Source organism: Mandrillus leucophaeus, unplaced genomic scaffold, assembly GCF_000951045.1.
Source record: "Mandrillus leucophaeus isolate KB7577 unplaced genomic scaffold, Mleu.le_1.0 Scaffold136, whole genome shotgun sequence".
Taxonomy (NCBI): domain Eukaryota; kingdom Metazoa; phylum Chordata; class Mammalia; order Primates; family Cercopithecidae; genus Mandrillus; species Mandrillus leucophaeus.
The window spans coordinates 5,365,313-5,385,982 of NW_012101321.1; the positions used below are offsets into that span (position 1 = coordinate 5,365,313).

General features: G+C 39.1%; 1 protein-coding gene across 1 annotated transcript in view; it reads right to left on the bottom strand.

The window, feature by feature from the left end:
- Positions 1-20,670, bottom strand: part of ARHGAP10 (Rho GTPase activating protein 10) — a 351,063-nt gene that overhangs the window by 124,317 nt on the left and 206,076 nt on the right. Inside the window, exons 13-14 of the mRNA XM_011973261.1 lie at positions 7,285-7,359; positions 520-607 (exon numbers count right to left, since the gene is read on the bottom strand). Of these exons, the coding sequence (XP_011828651.1) occupies positions 520-607; positions 7,285-7,359 (163 nt within the window). The remainder of the gene's footprint in view (positions 1-519; positions 608-7,284; positions 7,360-20,670) is intronic.

Genomic DNA, 20,670 nt, shown 5'->3' on the forward strand with positions numbered 1-20,670 from the left:
AATGATTCATAAAAAATGCTACCCTCTCCTAACTCTAGTCCTAAATATTTTCTATTATCAATAGAAAACAACTTTATCTTAAAACCTCACCAAGTAAACTTCTTTTCAACGAGCTTTGCATTGACATGTCATAAGCCTTAAGTTCAAATCATTTAAACTTTAAAAAATAATTTCAGCATAAAATATAAAGACATAATGAATCCAATAAATAGCCTTCATTCCATCACGAGCCTCAACGAGTTGTTTCATAGTGTTTAATTCCTAAAATGTACATCCACAAGAAACGTCTATTTCAAAACCCAAGTCTATGTCAATTCCTGTTTTGTTGCAATTTACTTAGTTACTGATGTTTATCTACCAGTTACCTTTCTTTCTGGGACACTGAGACACCTGAGAAATTTTCCCTTTTTAAAGTAAGGCTTCATTTAAGTATCGATATTTATATACACAATTGGCATCTGTTGTATGTTACAGACCCCAATAGTCCATTCTTCTATCTTGCTGCTGAGAAGCGCTTACCTCAAATACTGTTTCAGGGCACTTGTTATTGTCTTCACTTCCCAATCTGCAGAATTCTCCAGGTCCACCTCATGGCACGTTTTTACATCTAGTGAGCAAGCAAACAACAAAAAAATAATTAAAACCTTGAACATCAAAGGTCCTCTTGTCTAGCTCACAAAGCTTCCATTTTTAAATGAGCAAACCACAATCCTGCGGTTTCCTAGGAAAACATTATATATACAATTTCTCTAAAATACTATAAGATATGTTCTATGACTAGACACTTCTGGCACTTCAGAAAATCTGTAGTAGAGACCAAAGCAAAAAATAAGAGACGGGTTGGGAGTAAGGAAGAATTAGATATAGTGTATTATTTCAACACCCACAATGTATTTCATGTATAGCTATTATAATCGTTGTTAACAGTATCACTCAGTAGCCCTGGCTTATAGCAAGTGGCACTTTCAGTTGTATGCATATGATTTGTTTTAGGTGGCACTGTTGCTCTCATACTGTGTATTGACAGAGGCAGGAGACAGCCAAATAAGAAGGGTAGAGTCCCCAGAGAACCTCCGACCCACCCAGCTCACTGCGTACATGAGGCTTGCCTAAACATGCCCACAGTGAAAAATTTCAGTCTTTAACCCATGCTCAGTAAGGGAAATAAATCAATGTGGAGTGGCTCAGACTAAGGGCCCACATGCACACTGGGGGAACAGGGCGGAGCTACTGGGAATTCCTGCCTTATGCCAAGGAGGAGCCAGACCTCTTCAACTCCTGTGTGGTGGCCTTGCGTTCAGTATGAGAGTTGGGAGCCGGGTGGTGGGACCCCCTCTCTTTGCTAAGAGCTCCCCTTTAGCTTAATAACTTCCACTCTCCTCACCTTTCACTGTGTCCGCATGTCTGATTTTCCCTGGTGGTAACACAAAAACTCGGATTTAGCCGAATCAGGGAGCAAAAAACATCCTGCATCATTATGACACAGAAAATTGCGGGTGGCACCATGAATGGCAAAATGACTATCAGAATGGCAACAAACTGGGGAAAGGATGATAAACTCAGTCTCAGATTTTCAGGATTTCTGTTCATTAGATTATCTTTCTGAAATTAATATATGATCAACCAAAACAGAAAATGACTAGACAGAGACTTAAAAAGTCATTTACAGTTAACCTTTCACATTAACACTATAATATATACACTCATCCGGGAAATATGTACTGGAAGCCTCTGTGTAACACTCCAGACATTCATTCTAACTTAAACTAGTTTTATTTATCCAAATAGTGCGTACTGATGTGTTTCTTACAAACATCCTTTCAAGTGATAAGTCAATAGGGTTGCTCCTTTATAAAGTAAAAGAAAAAAATTAAATTCAAAATGGCTAGTAAGTTCTAAAGAAAAGGTATGTGGTACCAAGAAAAAAAAAAAAAGGAGATGGGAGAGTTAGTCGGTTGTGGAAAGGAAAGCGTCAATCCTGGCAGAACTAAAATGAAAGGATGGCAGGAAAGGCAAACCCCTAAGGAGTATGGTGGCATCTATGACTCTTATAACTCTGGGCTGGTACACTCAGCTGTGGCATGGTGGCGGGGAGGAGAGCAGCATGGGTATCAAAAAGCTGGGCTTACATGCCTCTAACAACCTGGCCCAGCCATACTACCATAAGCGACTTCCAAACCTATCTGAACTTCAGATCTTCATCTGCACAATGGAGATACTGTAAATGCTCTCACAGAACTATTAAGAGCATCAAGGCAAATGAAGAATGTATACAGATTTCCATAAATAATTAAATGTAGCAGGTTATTACCACTGCTGAGTCACTAAAAAATATAAGCAAGCAGTGATGGTACCTGCCCAAAGGGAGGAGGCAGGAAATGGGTTATGACAAATGATAATGAGCCATCAATATCAATCTGCCTGGTTTTCTACACGCCTACTATGCAAAGGAGAAAATAAGAGATTCATGGAAAAGACTCTTTCTCCCTCACTCCACGATGATGTCTTAACTAAGACCAAAAAAAACCTAGTTGTTTCAAGGTTTTTTTCCTCCCTTATACTGTATTTGTCTTCATGGAGAAGGAAACATCTTGTTAGTATTTCCTTTTTAAAAACACTAAAAAGAAAAACCTGTCAAAATGGGACCACCACATTAAGTCATGCATGCCACTTAAAAAGTTTTAGGCTTGGGATGATGAAGGGTGGATGATAACTCAATGTTGGGTTGAAACTTTCTGAAGATAAAGTAAAACAGGAAGTGATGGTTATTTCACAGCCATAGTATCATACATATGAGGTCAATTACTCAAAGGTCTGAAGACTTTTAAAGCACTTCAACATTTCTTGATTACAGCAACTGACAGCAATATGCAATAAACTACAACAATGGCAATTGACACTGATTACATTTTGATCAGTTCCTACAATTCAGAACTCATTTGTTACTGAGCTTGTCAGACAAGCCACAGACACATTCAAGAAATCAAATTAAGCACCCTGATTAAAGGTGCAATCCTTTATAACTAGGACTAAATAATTCTGTTCTAAAGCCTTTGCCAACCAATTACTTCAGTAACTGAATATTCTCTCTCTCATTAAATCAATTATTTAAATCTCATTTTAACATACAAGTCAGATAACATTTTCAATCAACTTGCTACCAGCAAACCACCTTTTTAAAATCCAAGAGGCTTCTAAAGGAAATCTTTTATTTCCAGCTTTCTACCAAATTATGATTCTGTATTTTGAGAATCATATTCTTTCCATGGAAAAATAAGCCATCATTCTAAATTCATGGAATAAAAAGCAGCTGTCATATCAGAAGCAAATGACTACATAGCGTCTATGTTACTCTCTCTTAAATTTTCACTGTTTTCAAATAGCTCAATCATCCCTAGCAGTCCTTTACAATGAGTAAATGCACTGGGACTAGGCAGAATTTAATAATTATTTGGGATTCAAACATGAAAATACATTTGGAGGGTTCATTCAGAATATATGATCTACCATAAGAAAGACAAAAACAATTTGCTTCCTTTCTGACCAAGGAAGAACACTTCATGGATTTGTTAAAAATCTGAACTAACAAGCACAGATAAAAAGAGTTGACTTTTTATTTGGGTGAATGTTTCACACTTACATAACCACTGGTCATTTTTTTTGAAACTGAAAATCTGCAGTCCAACCTAAATGCAAAGTGCAATTTTATGCAGCTGCTAGCACCCTACTCAACACTGACTTAGGTCCAATTTTAAAGTACTTGAAAAAGCACAATGAATGGATGAATTTTGAAAATATGTCGTATAATAAAAAATCAGATATTTTTCAGCTACGTTAGTTCACTTTTTTCCCCAATCGATGCAACAAAGTTGTCCTACAAAGGAAACAAGGTAATGGTTTTCAAGTAAAACTCTTCTCATTTCTTGTTTTCTGTGGTTTTATGTGTGAAAATAAAGTCATCCAGCCCTTCTTGCAAATCAGATTTAGAATTAACCACTGAGCTCACCAGACCACACAAGCTACTACCACATTTTCTCACAATTTCCTCTTCTCTTGCTCTGATGTTTTAAAGTAAAGTAGGGAAGGAGGAATAATGCGTAACAATTCTACCTCCTATCAGTTCTAATCTACCATGAACTATTGTAATTGCTATTTACATTCCCACTCCATTTACTAAAAAATCATGACTCACCCAAAGACAACTCATCTGGTATTTCTCCCTGCCTTTCCCAACTGTGCTGTTTCTACTTTACAAAAACAATAACAACTTCTACCAAATCTGTGCACCCTGTCTTAGAGGCTGCAAAAGGGAAGAAAAAGGCAGGCATCTGCTCATATGGGCATGTTCTTTCAGCACCTTAAGAAGCTTGGTCCAGGGAAAGGCTCAGAGGCTGCTGGAAATCCAGTGGACAGTTGCCTTAGGCTCCCAGAGGGGAAGACAACTAAGAATGCCCTCTCATCACCAGGTGGAGGAAGGCAGCTGCCTGCTTCTTTACCTGGCCTGGAGGAGAATAACTGCCTCTCTATTTAGACAATTTTGTATGGTCAATGTCATTGCTATTTCATGCCAGCTGGGAGGTAGGAGAGAAGGAAAGAAGGGGGAGAAAATAAAAAGGATAAGGAGGGAAGAAAGGGCAGGAGAAGGAAGAAGGAGAGAAGGAAAATGGAAAGAAACATTTTTCTCTATTTTAATATGAAATATGAAGGGAAAAAACACACCAGAAAAAAGAGACAAATGAAAAAACATGCAAGAGATTAAGTACATTATGTTTTAGAAATCATTATAAACTTTTACACGAGTAAAGAAGACTTAAAACACTTCAACAAACAATACAAAGTATTTTGTGTAAAAATGGCAATAAAAAATTCTAAAGTAAATAATTACCTCTCAAGAACTACAGAGAACTGGGTAAATGGCAACTCTCCTCAAAAAATAGTACATGGCTTGGGACTGTTTCTCAAATACTTAAAAGTTAAATTATTTCCCATTTCTACAAAGACAACGCATTACAAACAAAATGTTCTTCGAAAAAAATTCAAAGTTGAAATAAACCTATTACCTTCAAGAATAATAATAATAAACACTAATTATTTTAAAAAGCAAAGTTAAAAATTGGGCAGACCCACACAATTTTTTCCTCTTCAGGATATATATGTAACCCTGTAACAATGCAGCAAAATGGGAAAGGTTGGAGAAAAATAATATCCCTAAGATTATGTAGACATGACTATTCAAAACTCTAAAAACCCTTTTTTTGGAAAAGCCATTAAATTATTCCCATTTGAGCACTCAATCTGGATAAAAGGAAAGAAATTAGGAAACATTAAATTGACTAGGAAACAGCAAGTAAATACATTTTGTCAAGGGCTAAGGTTTGTATTGGTAGCATAAGGTAATAAAAAAATGGTATTAATGCTAATGAAAATCCAAAGTTTTTGATTGATAATCTTAAATTCATCGTAGGAATTATTTATAGATTACTCAAAACAAAGGTATATTGTGTAACCCTCTTAAATGAATGAGGAGGTAACAAGTCAGTAACTGTCTCACATCAATTCTCTAACTTTCCTCTGTTTGCAGAGTGATATTACTGAAAACATAAGCATTTCCCTTGCCAGCAATATGTATGAGGTTGCGTCACACTTATGTCCTGGGCTTCTCTACTCTGAGGCTCATGAAAAGTAGAAACAGTTTTCCACGTCATTAATTTTTTGAGGGTTTAGATATTTAAAAACACCTTGTAAGTTAAGGACTGGCTTGGGACATTTCCCATGAGCAGAGCAAACTACCACGCTGAGTTGAGCAATGCTGTACACGTAGAATTTTATGAGATGACCAACAAATTTTGAGACAGCTTAACACTTCAAGGTGACCACAGAAAAACCCTTCTTCAAACTTTCCTTGAACAGGAACAAGATGATAATAAAAATAATGCCAGGCCCTTAGGATCAATTTACCATCAAAATGTGCCTTTCAGTCCACATTTCCCATTCTGATATCAACATACTCCTCCAGTTCTAATCATCATAACACCATCTTGGAAATGAAAGAAGTGTTTCTAATTTTAAAATTAAGTAAAAGCAGATGCTGTAGTCCCATTAAATTCTTCCAGCTGCTACTGAACCACTGGCAACCTGAGTCTATTTAATTTGGAGACCACTAATGGTAAAAAGGAAAATCTGACTGCCAAAATTGCACACCCAAGTTAAACCAGAGAGGCAGAAAATGAAAACAGCTTATGGAAGCGAATGTATTCTAATAAGGCTCTCCAACTGATGATGGGCAATTTTTCCTGTGGTTAATAGCTTACAAAAGATTGTTGCTTATTAAATCCTTAATTCAAATATAGCCAAACAAGCAATCCTATCCGTAGCATGGCAGTTGATTTTATTCAACTTGGCTCATGCTTCCTAAAAATGAGTCTTTGCTATAATGCTTTAAGATGCAGACAGGTTGGAATGTATTCACAGCACACCTGAGGGCATTGTTAATATTGATTAATGAAAGTAAAATATCAAATAAATTAATACGTAGCAAGATCATAATGACAGATTGGTTTGATACACAGGCCCTCTAGCCTGATGAGTTATCATCACTCTTCAAGAGGCAGCCTGTTTTGGGGTGGGGGAGAAATGGAGTGTCTTACAGGTGGCAATGAACTGACAGCAGTGTGTAATGTAAAAGCGCTTTGTCATTCACATAACGTCTGGGGTAATGAAATGAATTCACTCTCTGGCTTCCTCTAGTCTGCGACGCCAAAGAACACTGTGTTATCAGCACAGATGGAGCATGCATGGTTCTGGAGGAGAGCCTGGTGTGAACTACAAACAAGCCACTGTGAATACCAATGAATCCCTGAGAATCAGACCCTTGCTGTCAAATGACAGTTTTGGAAGCTCCATAAAAATGAGCTAGTCCCAGTGGTCTTGTCCAACCAAATGTACTGTCACAATTGTGGACAGGCTATTTGGAAACCACGCAAAGCGCAGAGGCCTGACTGCCACTTCGCTGTGAGAAGCAAGCACAGGAAGACAGTCAACCAGGGGGTACATTCTTTTTTCTTTCATTTCTTAGTAAGAGGTAACAGACAATCTATCAATCTATACTGATGCAAATACTAATCTACTTCTGTGGTTCAATTGTCTCTGCTCAGCAGAAAACTCCTGTAGGAAGTAGAGGAATGGAATCACAAGTATTCTCTACATTACTATGAAATATTAAGCTGTGAAATCAATGAACATATACAAATAACACATGGAAAAATGATTAGAAAAGAGGCATACCCATCAACATACTGAGAAGTCTCTGGACCTTTGAACTCACCCCTACAACTCTGTACAATCCTTGGTCATTTATACCTATGGGAAGAAACAAACTATTAGCAAAACAGAAGACTATCATATTTTAAAAGCCATCAAGCAGTTGCATTCACAATCTTTGCTAACTAACATTAGCAGCACTCCTGTTAACTATAAAAATAACCTTTGAAAAAAGCAAGTATTTAACAACTTGTTTTACTAGCTTTTCATCTGTAAGTTGTGGTTAAAAAATAATCTCAGCAAACAATGTTCCACGTGGACAAAAATGAAATGCCTCAACGTTAGTAAGTTAGTTAAGTATCATGGATACATTGAAATGAATACCAATCCAATTTGTAAAGATGCACTAAAACTTTTATGTTTATTGTATTTACTTGTTTATATATTCAAACGTTTTAGCCTTTTAAAAATATGGTGATGATTAGTACACAGAAAGAAATCATTGTTTGGACGATTCTTGAAAACCATGGAAATTCATTCGAAACTAAAGCAAAACTGTAATTTTTTTAAAGTTGTTACAGGCCCTGTCCAGTGAGGAGCTCTGAAACTTCAAATCAATATCACCACAAAGTATACTGCAAAATGAACCAAATCAATGCATCCTCTCTCTCTACAGAGATCTGAAAACAAATTGTCCCTGAGAACAAGAGACATATAAAAGGTACTGTCAAACATAATTTGGTATGCTCAACAAATATCCTTATCATTTGGATTCTGATCTGAACAAATCAATGATGAAAAGACATTTTTGATGCAATTAGGAAACTCTGAGTGGCACCAAGGATATGTAAGAAAATCTTCATTTGTTTAAAGTTGCATCCTGAAAGGGGTGAAAGTAACCTTACATTTACTTTAAGAAGGAAAAAGGGATAGATGAAACAACTGTGGCAAAATCCTGGTAATTATTGAATCTGGATGAGAATATGGGAGTTCATTATACCAATCTCTCTACTTTTTTACGCTTGAAAATTTTCATAGTAATGACTTCCAAAAACTGTGACTTATATTTACTTCTCAAACGAGTTGCAGCTTTCTGGCTGTGTGTTTATTTTTCTCCACTGTGAATGTTAAAGCTAACAAGAACACAACTGGCTGACAGGCAGATGATGCCTCTAATCCCCAAAGTTTCCAAAACAAAATAACACAACAAAAGGCCATGGAATTTGCCCACGAGGGTTTACTTTCTTTTCACCTCCCTGCTCGGAGCGATGAAAAGAATACTAGCCAGAGTCTAAAGAACTGGATTCAAGTCAGTTCAGTCACTCATGAGGAAGACAGGAAACCTCTTGGAGTCTCTATGCTGTATCTGAGATCAAGGACTGCATCCTATACCCTATGTTATGCTGGGAGAGAAATGAGACGATACTAACACGTGTCCTATAGATGGTAACTCACAGCGCACACACAAAAGCATTCATTCTTCCTTGCCAAGTTTTGTCCCTTCTTTTTCTCTTTGCTTTTTTAAAAATTATAGTTACATATGCTATTTTTTTTTAAGTTCAGAGCTACATGTACATCTTTGTTACATAGATAATAAACCTGTATCATGGCATTTGTTGTACAGACTATTTCATCACCCAGGTACTAAGCCTAGTACTCATTAATTATTAGTCTTGATCCCCTCCCTCTTTCGACCCTCCACCCTCTCATCGGCCCCAGTGTGTGTTGTTCTCCTCTATGTGTCCATGAGTTCTCATCATTTAGCTCCCACTTATAAGTGAGAACATGCAGGGTTTGGTTTTCTATTCCTGCATTACTTTGCTAAGGATAATGGCCTCCAGTTCCATGCATGTCCCGGCAAAGGACATGAACCTCGTTCCTTTTTAGGGCTGCACAGTAGTCTGTGGTACCTTATGTACCACACTTTGTTTCTTTTGGAGATGGAGTTTCACTCTTGTTGCCCAGGCGAGAGTACAATGGAATAATCTTGGCTCACTACAACCTCCGCCTCCCAGGTTCAAGTGATTCTCCTGCCTCAGCCTCCCAAGTAGCGAGGATTACAGGCATGGGCCACCGTGCCCAGCTAATTTTGTATTTTTAGTAGAGACGGGGTTTCACCATTTTGGTCAGGCTGGTCTCAAACTCCTGAGTTCAGGTCATCCGCCTGCCTCAGCCTCTCAAAGTGCTGGGATTACAGGCAAGAGCCAATACGCCTGACCCCACATTTTCTTTATCCAGTCCATCACTGATGGGCATTTAGGCTGATTCCATATCTTTGCTATTGTGAGTAGGGCTGCAATAAACATACATGTGCATGTGTGTGTATAATAGGGTGATTCATATTACTGGGTATATACCCAAAGGAATATAAATTCTCTTTGCTTTTTATTCCTTATTTTTTAAGCTTTGCAAATGTCCTATTTTTCCTTCTGTTAAAGGCTGAATTGTATCCCCCCAAATTCATCTATTGACATCTTAATCCTCAGTACTTCCAAATGTGACTGTATTTAGAAATAGGTCTTGAAAAAAAAGTAATTAAGTTAAAATGAGGTCACCAGGGTGGGCACAAATCCACCATGATTGGAGGCCTTGTAAGAAGAGATGAGGACACAGACATGTACAAAGGGGGACCATGGGAAGACACAGGGACAAGACAGCCACTCCCATGCCAGAGAGAGGCCTCAGAAGAAATCAGCCCTGCTGATAGCTTAATATTGGACTTGTAGCCCCTAGAATTGTGAGAAAATTGATTTCTATTGTTTATCAGCAACCTCCATCCCCAATCTTTTAGGCACCAGGGCCCGGTTTCATGGAAGACAATTTTTCCACTGACAGGGGTGGGGGATGGTTTCAGAATGATTCAAGCGCATTACATTTATTATTAGATTCTCATAGGAGCACACAATCTAGATCGCCACATGTGCAGTTCACAATAGGGTTTGCACTCCTATAACAATCTAATGTCCCACTGATCTTACAGGAGGCGGAGCTCAGGCCATAAGGCTCGCCCACTGCTCACCTCCTGCTGTGGGGCCTGGTTCCTAACAGGCCACAGTCTGGGGATTGGGGACCCCTGGTTTAAGTCACCCAGTCTGTGATACTTTATTATGGCAGCCCAAGCAGACTAATAATTACTCTCTATCTCATTAGAGCTTAAAGAACCAGAAAAGCAAAGGCTAGCCCTTAGTCTAAGTCTACTCAGAACTCTAAGGAGTCACAGCAGCAGAGGCACACCTTCCTGAAGGGGAGCGCTCAGTGACTACAAGGGAGGATAAGGAGGCCGCAAAGCCCTGCCAGGAGTTGGGAAAAAGAAACGGAAGTTGCCAAGAAACACAAAAATCAGAGACCTTTTGAGCCTGATACAGGAAAAAAGATTGAGCCTCATTCCTCCCTTCTTTTTGGAAGCCAGAAGGACATGCCCAGATGGTTTAAAATACCAGAGGGTTTCAGTACTACTCTAGTTAAGAAACCTAAAAATGTTTGACCTTAGTGGTAGAAACCAAAAGAGCAAATCATACTCTGCATTCAAACAAACATGCCTCTGTGAAAAGGGCCTGAATTATATGGAAAGATGAAATAAGAACGCCACTTCGGCAATAATAATCACTCTGTGCCGGTAATTACTATCAAATAATTGATCAAGTTCAAATTCATCAACCTGAAAGAAGTAGAGTTAATTGCTAATGCATACTGAGAGGTGCAAGGGGGAATTAAAGCTACTCAACACAGTTTTTACATTTTTAAATGAAATTTAAATAAACCTTGCACAAAAGCAGCTTGGAAATAGCACGTAAAATACATACACTCCAGTCTTGTTGGATTTTCTATTTCTTGCTACACTGTTCTCAAAGGCTCTGAACTAAATGAGAGCTGGAACATTCTTTTTATCTATGAACACATATATGTTCATATAAAAGGCATCAAATACATTTTAAGGATATAAGCCAACCAATATGCCAAGGCGTATCAGTGAGTTTATCATGTCCTTTCCAGCTTCTTTTCCAAATTTCCCTGTCAACCAAAGGGATCACTATTTCTGATCAACAAGTATTAGAAATTTGAAATCTTTAACTTCTTCCCTGTCACTTTCCAAATGCAACAAGTCAATGTCCACTCTGTCTTCAAACTTCAGACTAATTTCTGCCTCTTCAACACAGTACTGAATTTCATGCACACACATTTATTATGGAATCCCTAAAAAGAAACACACAACTATAATCCATTCTGAACACTGTCTTCTATCATTTTCAAACCACTATTATTATCTAACATCCCCTGGATCCCCATTTAAGAGCAAGCCTTCAGATCCAGCCCACATCCTCTACCCTTAACAAGTATGTAAGGCACACACACGCACACGTCCATGCCGGGCCTCACCTCATCTTCCTACAGGGACTGCAGTGTATTCAACTTAATCACAACAGACGGCTTGACCATCACCCACAAATAACCAAGTTCATTGCATCCTCTACGGCTACATTCAGGCTGAAGTCTCCCCAGTAGGAATGCTCTTCCCCTTCTCTTCACAGATTTATTCAACTGTCATGTATTTATTCATCAGATATGTGCCAGGTGCTATTCTGGTTGCCCAAGATTCGACAGTCAGTAAAATTCCCATCTAAACCTTCAAAATCGGATAAAAATCCCCTTTTTGACACCAGCCCACAGTGACATTCCCTTCTTCTAAATATAACTCAAAATTAATTCCTTTTAACACTTGATTTAAGTATTTTTATTTTTAAGACAGGGTCTTGTTCTGTCACCCAGGGTGGAATGCAGCGGTGTGATAACAGCTCACTGCAGCCTTGACCTCCTTGGATCAAGCAATCCTCCCATGTCAGCCCCTAGACTAGCTGGGACTACAAACACATGCTACCACACTTGGCTGAATTTTTTATTTTTTTTTGTAGAGGGGGGGGTCTCACTATGTTGTCTGGGGCTGCTCTCAAACTCCTGGCTCAAGTGGTCCTACTGCCTCAGGGCATCCCAAAGTGCTGGGATTACAGGCAAGAGCCACTGCACCCACCAGGGTACATCTTAAAACAAGTCCACAATCTTAAGTCACAATTTTGAAAATCAAAAGTGTTCACGGATAGAGGAGTGGTATCACCAAGATGGTGGCATAGAAAGTAACCTGCTCATATCCCCATATGACAGTAAGAATTCCGCATCCATCCATCATCAAATTCTGACGGCATCTCAGGATTCAGGTGAAAGTTTGTGAAACCTTGGTGGAGCCCAAGACCTGGGAGGGTCGCTTTGAGAGTGCAGACCAACATCCAGGTGGCTGATGTGCCACAAGCTTGCTCCTAGGTTCAAGCATGACAGTGGTCCAGTCCTCCATGGGACCTGGCTACAGCCCTGTTTGGCCTTGAGCCTGCAGCTGAAACTATCTGCCAAGGGGTCCAAAAGGAATCTTGTACACTGGTGCTTTGGCAGAAAGGTTTGTCTGCATACTAACAGTGGTCTCAGTAGTAAACTTGAGATTTGCCCTGTGGCTTCACTCCAGGGCCCCTCAGCCAAGGTCCCAGCTCAGAGCTGCTCGCACAGGGACCCAGAGGGAGACTCATCCATGTCTCGCAGCCTGGGAGCCTGAGCCTTCCAGATGGGTTTGCCAACCTCTGCCCCACAACAGATCCCATGGGGACCCAGGCTCAGCTCCCGCCCCTCCCACTGCAATCAGGGAACAATCTTGTGTTGAGACCTACTAGGAGACATACACCCAAAGCGCCTGGCTCTCTAGCCTCTGCCCCACAGCAGATCCCAAGAAGGCCTCATCTCAACTCCAGCCCATTCTGCTACAGTCAGAAATTCATCCCACCCATGCAGAGACCTGCTGGGACACACACCCATCTGGACCAGTGGAACAGTCTTCCGTACTCAGGTCCTTGGCCAGTATTCCCACACAGTCCCAGTACTTCTTGGGTCTTCCCCAGGTCCAACTGGGGCAGAAAGCCACATCAACTTCTGAGTCCTGAAGAGACTCGTAGCAAGCCTGGGCTTAGAGCATCCTCTAGTGCTGAGACAGCTTCAGTGGTCACAGGCTCAGGAAACCCAAGAGTCAATCAGCTTAGAATCCTGGAAGGCCCTCTGAAGAACAGGCACAAAGCCAGACTGGGTAGATGAAAATAGCTAATCCCTCAATGCGCAAACACTCAAACACTGTCACACATCTACAAGCATCGAGAGCATTCAGGGACTGGCACAGTGGCGAGTGCCTGTAATCCCAGCTACTTGGAAGGCTGAGGGAGAAGGACTGCTTGAGCATAGGAGTTCAAGGCCATAGTGTGCTATGACTGCACCTCTGAATAGTCTCTGCGCTCCATCCTGGGCAACAGAGCAAAACCTTGTCCCTAAAAAAAAAATTTTTTAAAGAACATTAAGGGAAATATGACCTCACCTAACATGCAATATAAGGCAACAGAGACTAACCCTAAAGTGATGAAGATGTGCGATCTCTCAGACAAAGAATTCAAAGAAACCGGGCTTCCTTCTTAACAAACTTCAAGAAAATATAGAGAATCGATTCAGAAATTTATTGGGGAAATTTAACAGAGAGATTGAAATAATTTTAAAAATCAAAACGAAATTCTGAAGCTGAAAAAGTATAAATGCATGACCTGAATTCTGGTTAAGTATTTTATTCACTCAGACTGAATGTTCATATTTCACATATTAAAAGTAATTTCCACACTAAACCTACCTGGAGATGTAATATTCTATTCAGTATACGTCTCATATTACCTTTTTATTGTTTTTTCCATATTTTATTTCCAACTTTTAAGTTCAGGGGTACATACGCAGGATGTGCAGGTTACATAGGTAAATGTGTGCCATGGTCGTCTGCTGCACAGATCATCCCATCACTCAGGTATTAAGCCCAGCATCCATTAGCTATTCTTCCTGATCTTCTCCTTCCTCCCACCCCCTCGCCCTCCCACAGGCCCCAGTGTATGTTGCTCCCCCCATTGGTCCATGTGCTATTATTTAGCTCCCACTTATAAGTGAAAACACGATACACGTGGTTTTCTGTTTCTGCTTTACTTTGCTAAGGATAACGGGCTCCAGCTCCATCCATGTCCCTGCAAAGGACACGGTCTCATTCCTTTTTATGGCTGCATAGTATTCCATGGTATATTACATGTACCGCATTTTCTTTATCCAGTCTATCACTGATGGGCATTTGGGTTGATTCCATGTCTTTGCTATTGTGAAAAGTAACGCAATGAACATACACATGCATGTGTCTTTATAACAATTTACATTTCTTTGGGTATATGGAATTGCTGGGTCAAATGGTATTTCTGCCTCTAAGCCTTTAAGGAATCACTACACTGTCTTTCACAATGGCTGAACTAATTTACACTCCCACCGACAGTGTAAAAGTGTTCCTTTTTCTTCACAATCTCGCCAGTATCTGTTGTTTTTCTGACTTTTTAATAACAGCTATTCTGACCAGCTTGAGATGGTATCTCATTGTGGTTCTGACTTGCATTTCTCTAATGATTAGTGATGCTGAACTTTTTTTTCGTATGTTGGTTGGCCACATGTATGTCTTCTCTTGAGAAGTGTCTGTCCATGTCCTTTGCCCACTTTTCAGTGAGGTTGTTTTTCTCATGTAATTTTAAGTTCCTTATAGATTCTGGATATTACACCTTTGTCAGATGGATAGATTGCAAAAATTTTCTCCCATTCTGTAGGTTGTCTGTTTGCTCTGGTGATAGTTTCTTTTGCCATGCAGAAGCTCTTTAGTTTAATAAGATCCCATTTGTCAATTTTTGCTTTTGTTGCAATTGCTTTTGGCATCTTCATCATGAAAACTTTGCCTGTGCCTATGTCCTGAATGGTCTATTATCTTTAATTTTAAAAGTTCTAAATTCCAAAACACGCCAAGCCTTGGAATTTTCAGATGAAGAATCATGAACCTGTATTCCACCTTCTCTCCAAATACAGAGGTATTACCTGGAAAGATACTAGGTCAACCTTGGTTTTTGCTTTTAATAGCTTTTATGGTGCTTTGTATAGAATAGTTGGACAGAATAGGTATAGCTAAGGTTGATCTGACTTGAAATTGATATAGAACTACAGATACAGACTTGGGCCAAAATGGACATCACAATTCAGAACTGAAAAATTAAAGTTAACATATCCAAATTATTGTGATTTTTCAGGATAAATGCTCAGTGATGATATTGACATCAATATTTTCTAACTTTTAACAAAAATTTGTAACCTGGTGAATGTGTTTACAGGCTGAAAGTTTTTTTCTCTCTCTTAATAAATGAGATTGAGATTGGTTCTGATAGTTAGCAAACAAAAGGTAAGCTAATCTCCACTATAGTGATGAGCAGCTGACGACAGCTGTCTCTGGGCAAAATGGATAAGGTAAAATCAAATGTGTCTTACTTCCTACCATCTGTCTCCTGCAATCTCCCACAACACTGTCATACAGCACTACTCACATCACCCACATCTTCCTTGAGGAGAGGGTCAAAAAGTGGGAAGCAGTCAAGTTTCATCATCATCTCTGCTCAGCTGTTTCCCTCTCAAACCCAAATGGTGTTACCAGAGCCAGAGACCACTCAGCTCCAGAAAACACCTGCATGGAACTACTGAGCACTAGTGGGAATCCACTGGTCCCTGTAGGTGGGCTGCAGAAGCAAGACAAAAAATAAGATGTTCTGGGATAGTTAAAAAATCATATGCAAAAGGAAAATAAAACTTAAGAGGGCTGATAAATGCAGGTAAACTACAACTGGCAAATAAATGTGATGAATCTGAAAACAAAGTAGCATTAGAATAAAGGAAGCAGAAGAGAAAAGACAGGTAATTTTTAAAAATAGAAATGGTAAACAGGGAGAAGAATACAAAATGAAAGGGAGGAAAAATTAGAAATAAATGAGAAGGCTAGAAATTACATAACATTTAATTTCCTGTTAATTTCACAGGAATTGTTGAGTACTTATATTTTAGGCAGTGAGTTGCAATCAAGTGAAGACACAGGGTAAAATTAAAGAGACAATTAGGTTTAAGAGAGTAACCTGCAACTAAATAGGCCAAGAAGTTCTTATCTTTTCAGCTTCAGGGGCAGTTTTTATACCTGATAGCTCTATATTCTTAATATCTCAACTTGTCCTTAGCCTATGGTATAAATTTAACAAATGAATTGAAAAATAAATGAACAATTAATATATCGATGATTAATCAGTAAAGGAAATACAGAAATAAAATACAAGACAGAAAAAGATATAACAACAAAGGAGAAGGGCTCAAAGTGAAAGATAAACACTTTTGATGGTAACAGACATGAAATGATTAAAAAGGATTTTGCAGCTGTATGATTCTACAGAAATACATTATCAAATTCCATGGTTCTGTAAACTAACATTCAGCTCTCATCTAGTAACCAGCAGATTGCTTGGCATGGAATGAGATAGTTCATCAATATTTGTGGAGTGACTGAATCATTTATTTGCACTCGCATGTGTTGACAACAGGGGTAAAAGGTCATTAATGTTCATACTGGCATTCACGGGATTTACATCAGAAGTCGAACATTTCATTATTAATGAGGCACACATGCATATATATATACACACACACATGCACAAATACAAATATAGGTTTGCATATCCCTCTAGCACTGCAAAGACAGATTTACCTACGGGTTATATAATAAACATATGCTTGTATGCACATAAAAATATTAATCATTATTTTAGATGCCTTATATGTATATATTTTCATAATTACTAATATTAGCTAATCTTGAAATACTCTTGAAAATGAAGGAAAAACGCACTCTTCATGAAATAATTAGAAAAACTTGTGAGGAAATACCTAGCGATCTGGCCAAGAATGATGTATTAAGGTAATATTAAGAAAAGTAATGAAAAGACCCATGAGTATTGTTTCAGATCATAGGTGGATTACAAAAATGTGATGATGAGTCCTTTACATATAACTAGTCCTCAGTAAGCACTAATGTTTAAATGTCTGTGTAAGTACAGTGAACACTTTCTAGGCTATCTGCTGCACTGGGTTACATAAAAATAAACAGGTTCACACACAAAGATACTCTTCCAAGATACTCAGCAATTCATAACATTATAACATTCTGTCAAAGATGTGTATTTATATTAAAATGGTTTTAAATATAAGCAGACAGAAGAATGATTCTCTCTACTCCATCAAAGGGACATATTCACTGTCATAAATTTAAGATATGGTATTTACATAATTCTAAAGCTTTGGGAGAAGAATGCATTATTTGTAACACTTACAAGTGCATTAAATACTGCCAAGCAGCAGGATAAGGGATAATTCCTAAGCATTGAGGCAGAAGATAAAGTATGGCTGCACAAAAATGAGATTCAACATAATATTGATTAACATTTTAAACTTTCTGGACCTTGGTACCTCCATTTAAATAAAAAACAAATGTATCTTGGAAATACAAATGTGTTAAGGTTACAAGACATAAACTATTACAAGTTAAGGTTACTGACATTTGGAAAACTTCCAACTCTGCCACCTTCTAGCTATGTGACCTAGCAAGTTAGTCAACCTCTCTGTGCTCAGCTTCTTCATCTGAAAATGGGGTTAATGATGGGAACTGGATTGCTGTGAACATTAAAGGAGATAATGTTTATACAGCAAGTGCATGAGCTTCCCACATACCAAGCAATCATTAAATGCTTTAATTGTAATATAACACTCAAAATTAATTCCAAAATAGCTAGGCACGATACATATAAATGCCCTAACCAAGGCCTTTAATCTATAAGCCCATTTTCATAAAATAAAGCACACCCTGGGACGAGAGTCAAAATTTATTTAACGAGAAAGACTCATGGAAAATATACAATTCCTGCTCACCAATAACATTTGTAAGTTCTTCTCCTGGATGATAATTATTTGAACAGCAGATACAGAAACATTACAGACAGTTATTGCCTGCCAGCAACTAATCTGTTTTTCCCCTTCCTATAAGTCTTGCTTTCGCTTTCACGTTCGCCTTCACCTACTCTTTGTGTAAACACATTTCTGTATTGTGATGATTAGCCTCCCGATCAGCAGGCACTTTTAGGAAAGGTCTTAGGATCTCATTCCCACAGCCTTCCCACTTCCAAACAAACCAGAGACTAAACACAGAAACGAGACAGCTGGGCACGTGAGGGTGGCTGTGCCCACTGGGGTTATCTGTCACATCCACTCACTATTGTCCCATCCCAGGAGAAAAGTGAGAAATATTTTTTAAAGTGCAAAGTAAATACCCACTTCTGGGTCCAACCCATATTTTTGGAAGTACTGACAATTTTAGGCCTCTAAAGATACATCTAAGGCTTGACACTAAGTCTCATCCTCTGGAATCCAAGTCTCAAATACAAAAGGTAGATAGTTTATTAGCTGCAGCCTCTGTATTAGGGTCAAAATGGACTGCATACTACAGGTGGCTGGCCTCGTTTTCAGTTTCTAGGCAACACAAGAGAAAGCATTTTAGCTTCAGACCAGACCCCCTAGACTTGTTGCTATTCCTTCTACCCAAGCCACTGGCGAAGTGCCTAGACGGGGCCTAGAGGAAAGTGACAGAGTAACAGGGAGTTTCCAATTTCAGTAGTAACCTTTGGGGCCCCACACTCTCCCAGAGGTCTCCCTAGCCCAGTATCTAACAGAGGCACTGGCTGTGACTCACTCAATGCGCCCTTCAGTTTTTCCTCACAGCATGAACCTGGGCAAAAGGAGTATCTCACAGCCTCTGGGCATTCCCGTAGGATCAAGCTCCCTCATCACCACTAAGTTGCATTGTCCACCAACTCTTCCTCTCACCGTTTCTGCTGCCATAGGATAATTCTGACTTAGAGCCAGGAGACTAGGCTCCAAACCCCAGCTTTGCCTAGTTGCGTGACCTGTGACAGGTTTACCCTACCTTGTTCTGGCCTCTGATACCACATGTACAACTGAGCCTATTAATACATATCTGCTCAACTACCTACAGAGTTTTATGAAGACTGTGTGAGAGAGTGTGATATACTCCAAAAACATAAAATGCAATACGTTAAAATTTTTAATATATTGTCATATGCAGATTCTATATTGACATTATGTCTGCTATGAAGAGACCTCCCGAGGTGTTGCAGCGATCCTCAGCAAAGGCAGTGCATCTTTCTTGGGCCAAGGATGCACCTTCAGAGGTCTATGAAGCAGTTGTTATGGAAAAAAGGCAGGTGTAACTTTAGAATGGCTTAATCCTGAATCTAGATGAACACTTTCAGACAGTGATATTTAAATCTTCCTTCCCTATTTACCTTTCCTACAGTACTCTCAAACTTTTAAACTTTTTTCTTTAAAAGCTTGTCTTCTATTTTTCTTTCCTTCATCTCCAGTATCCTCAAAAAAAAAAGGTCAGACTATAGAATCTCCATCTCCTCACGCTGACTGGTTAAAAGCATGGACAGTAAGGGTATTTAAAACACAGTCTTGGAGGCAAGTTGTAGTATACTGCTCTCTACCTCTGAGACTTACACAAATCAAATCACGTTTCTTCACTTCAGGGGCTCATGCAAATGGGGATAATACCACCTGTCTCATACGGTTCTTGTGAGAAGAGTAAGACCTAAGAAAAAAGTAAGTACAACCTTGCTATTATCTAGTTGACTTCCCAACCACTAAACCCAATGGTTGTTTCTTGTTCCTCCCCCAATCTGACCTTTCTAGAGTATTTGACACAGCTGACTTCTTCCTTCTTGGAACCTCCCCTCTTATGGATTCCCTTACAACCATCCTCTCTTCCTTTTCCTCCTATACCTCTGTCTTGTATCTCCATTATTTCTCTTCCTCTCGTCATCAAAATAGAAGCATTCACAAAGATTCTGTCCTTTTCTCCACTATCATCTTGACATAGACACTCAAAACCTTACCTCTCTAAGAATAACTCCTGCCATCTCTCCTGTTGCCTTCATTCTATTTCTTATAACATGCCACTTGCATTGAGAATATCCAAAACCAGTCTCTATCCCTCCCAAACCTACTGCTCATCTTGCATTCTGCCTTAGCTAAAGGTCTCATTCACCTCATCTTGGAAGCTTAGAGTCCGTTTTTGCTTTCCCCTCTCCCTGACTTCCAATATCCAGCAAGTCATCAGATTGTTTGTCTGCGAAGTCTCTCTATCTATCCCTTCTTTCCATCACAAATACTCTAGTTTAAACCTCCATCATTTCTAATCTCAATTACTCCCCAAATTCAATCAAACCACCCTGCCTTCCACCTTACCCCCATTCTATTCCCACCAATTCTACTCTCTGTCAAAAATATCAAGATACACTCCCATCCAAATCTGTCAACAGCTCCCGAGAGCCTACAGAAAGAGCTAAGGCAAACGATGCAGCACAGCACCTGGGATCTGCCACC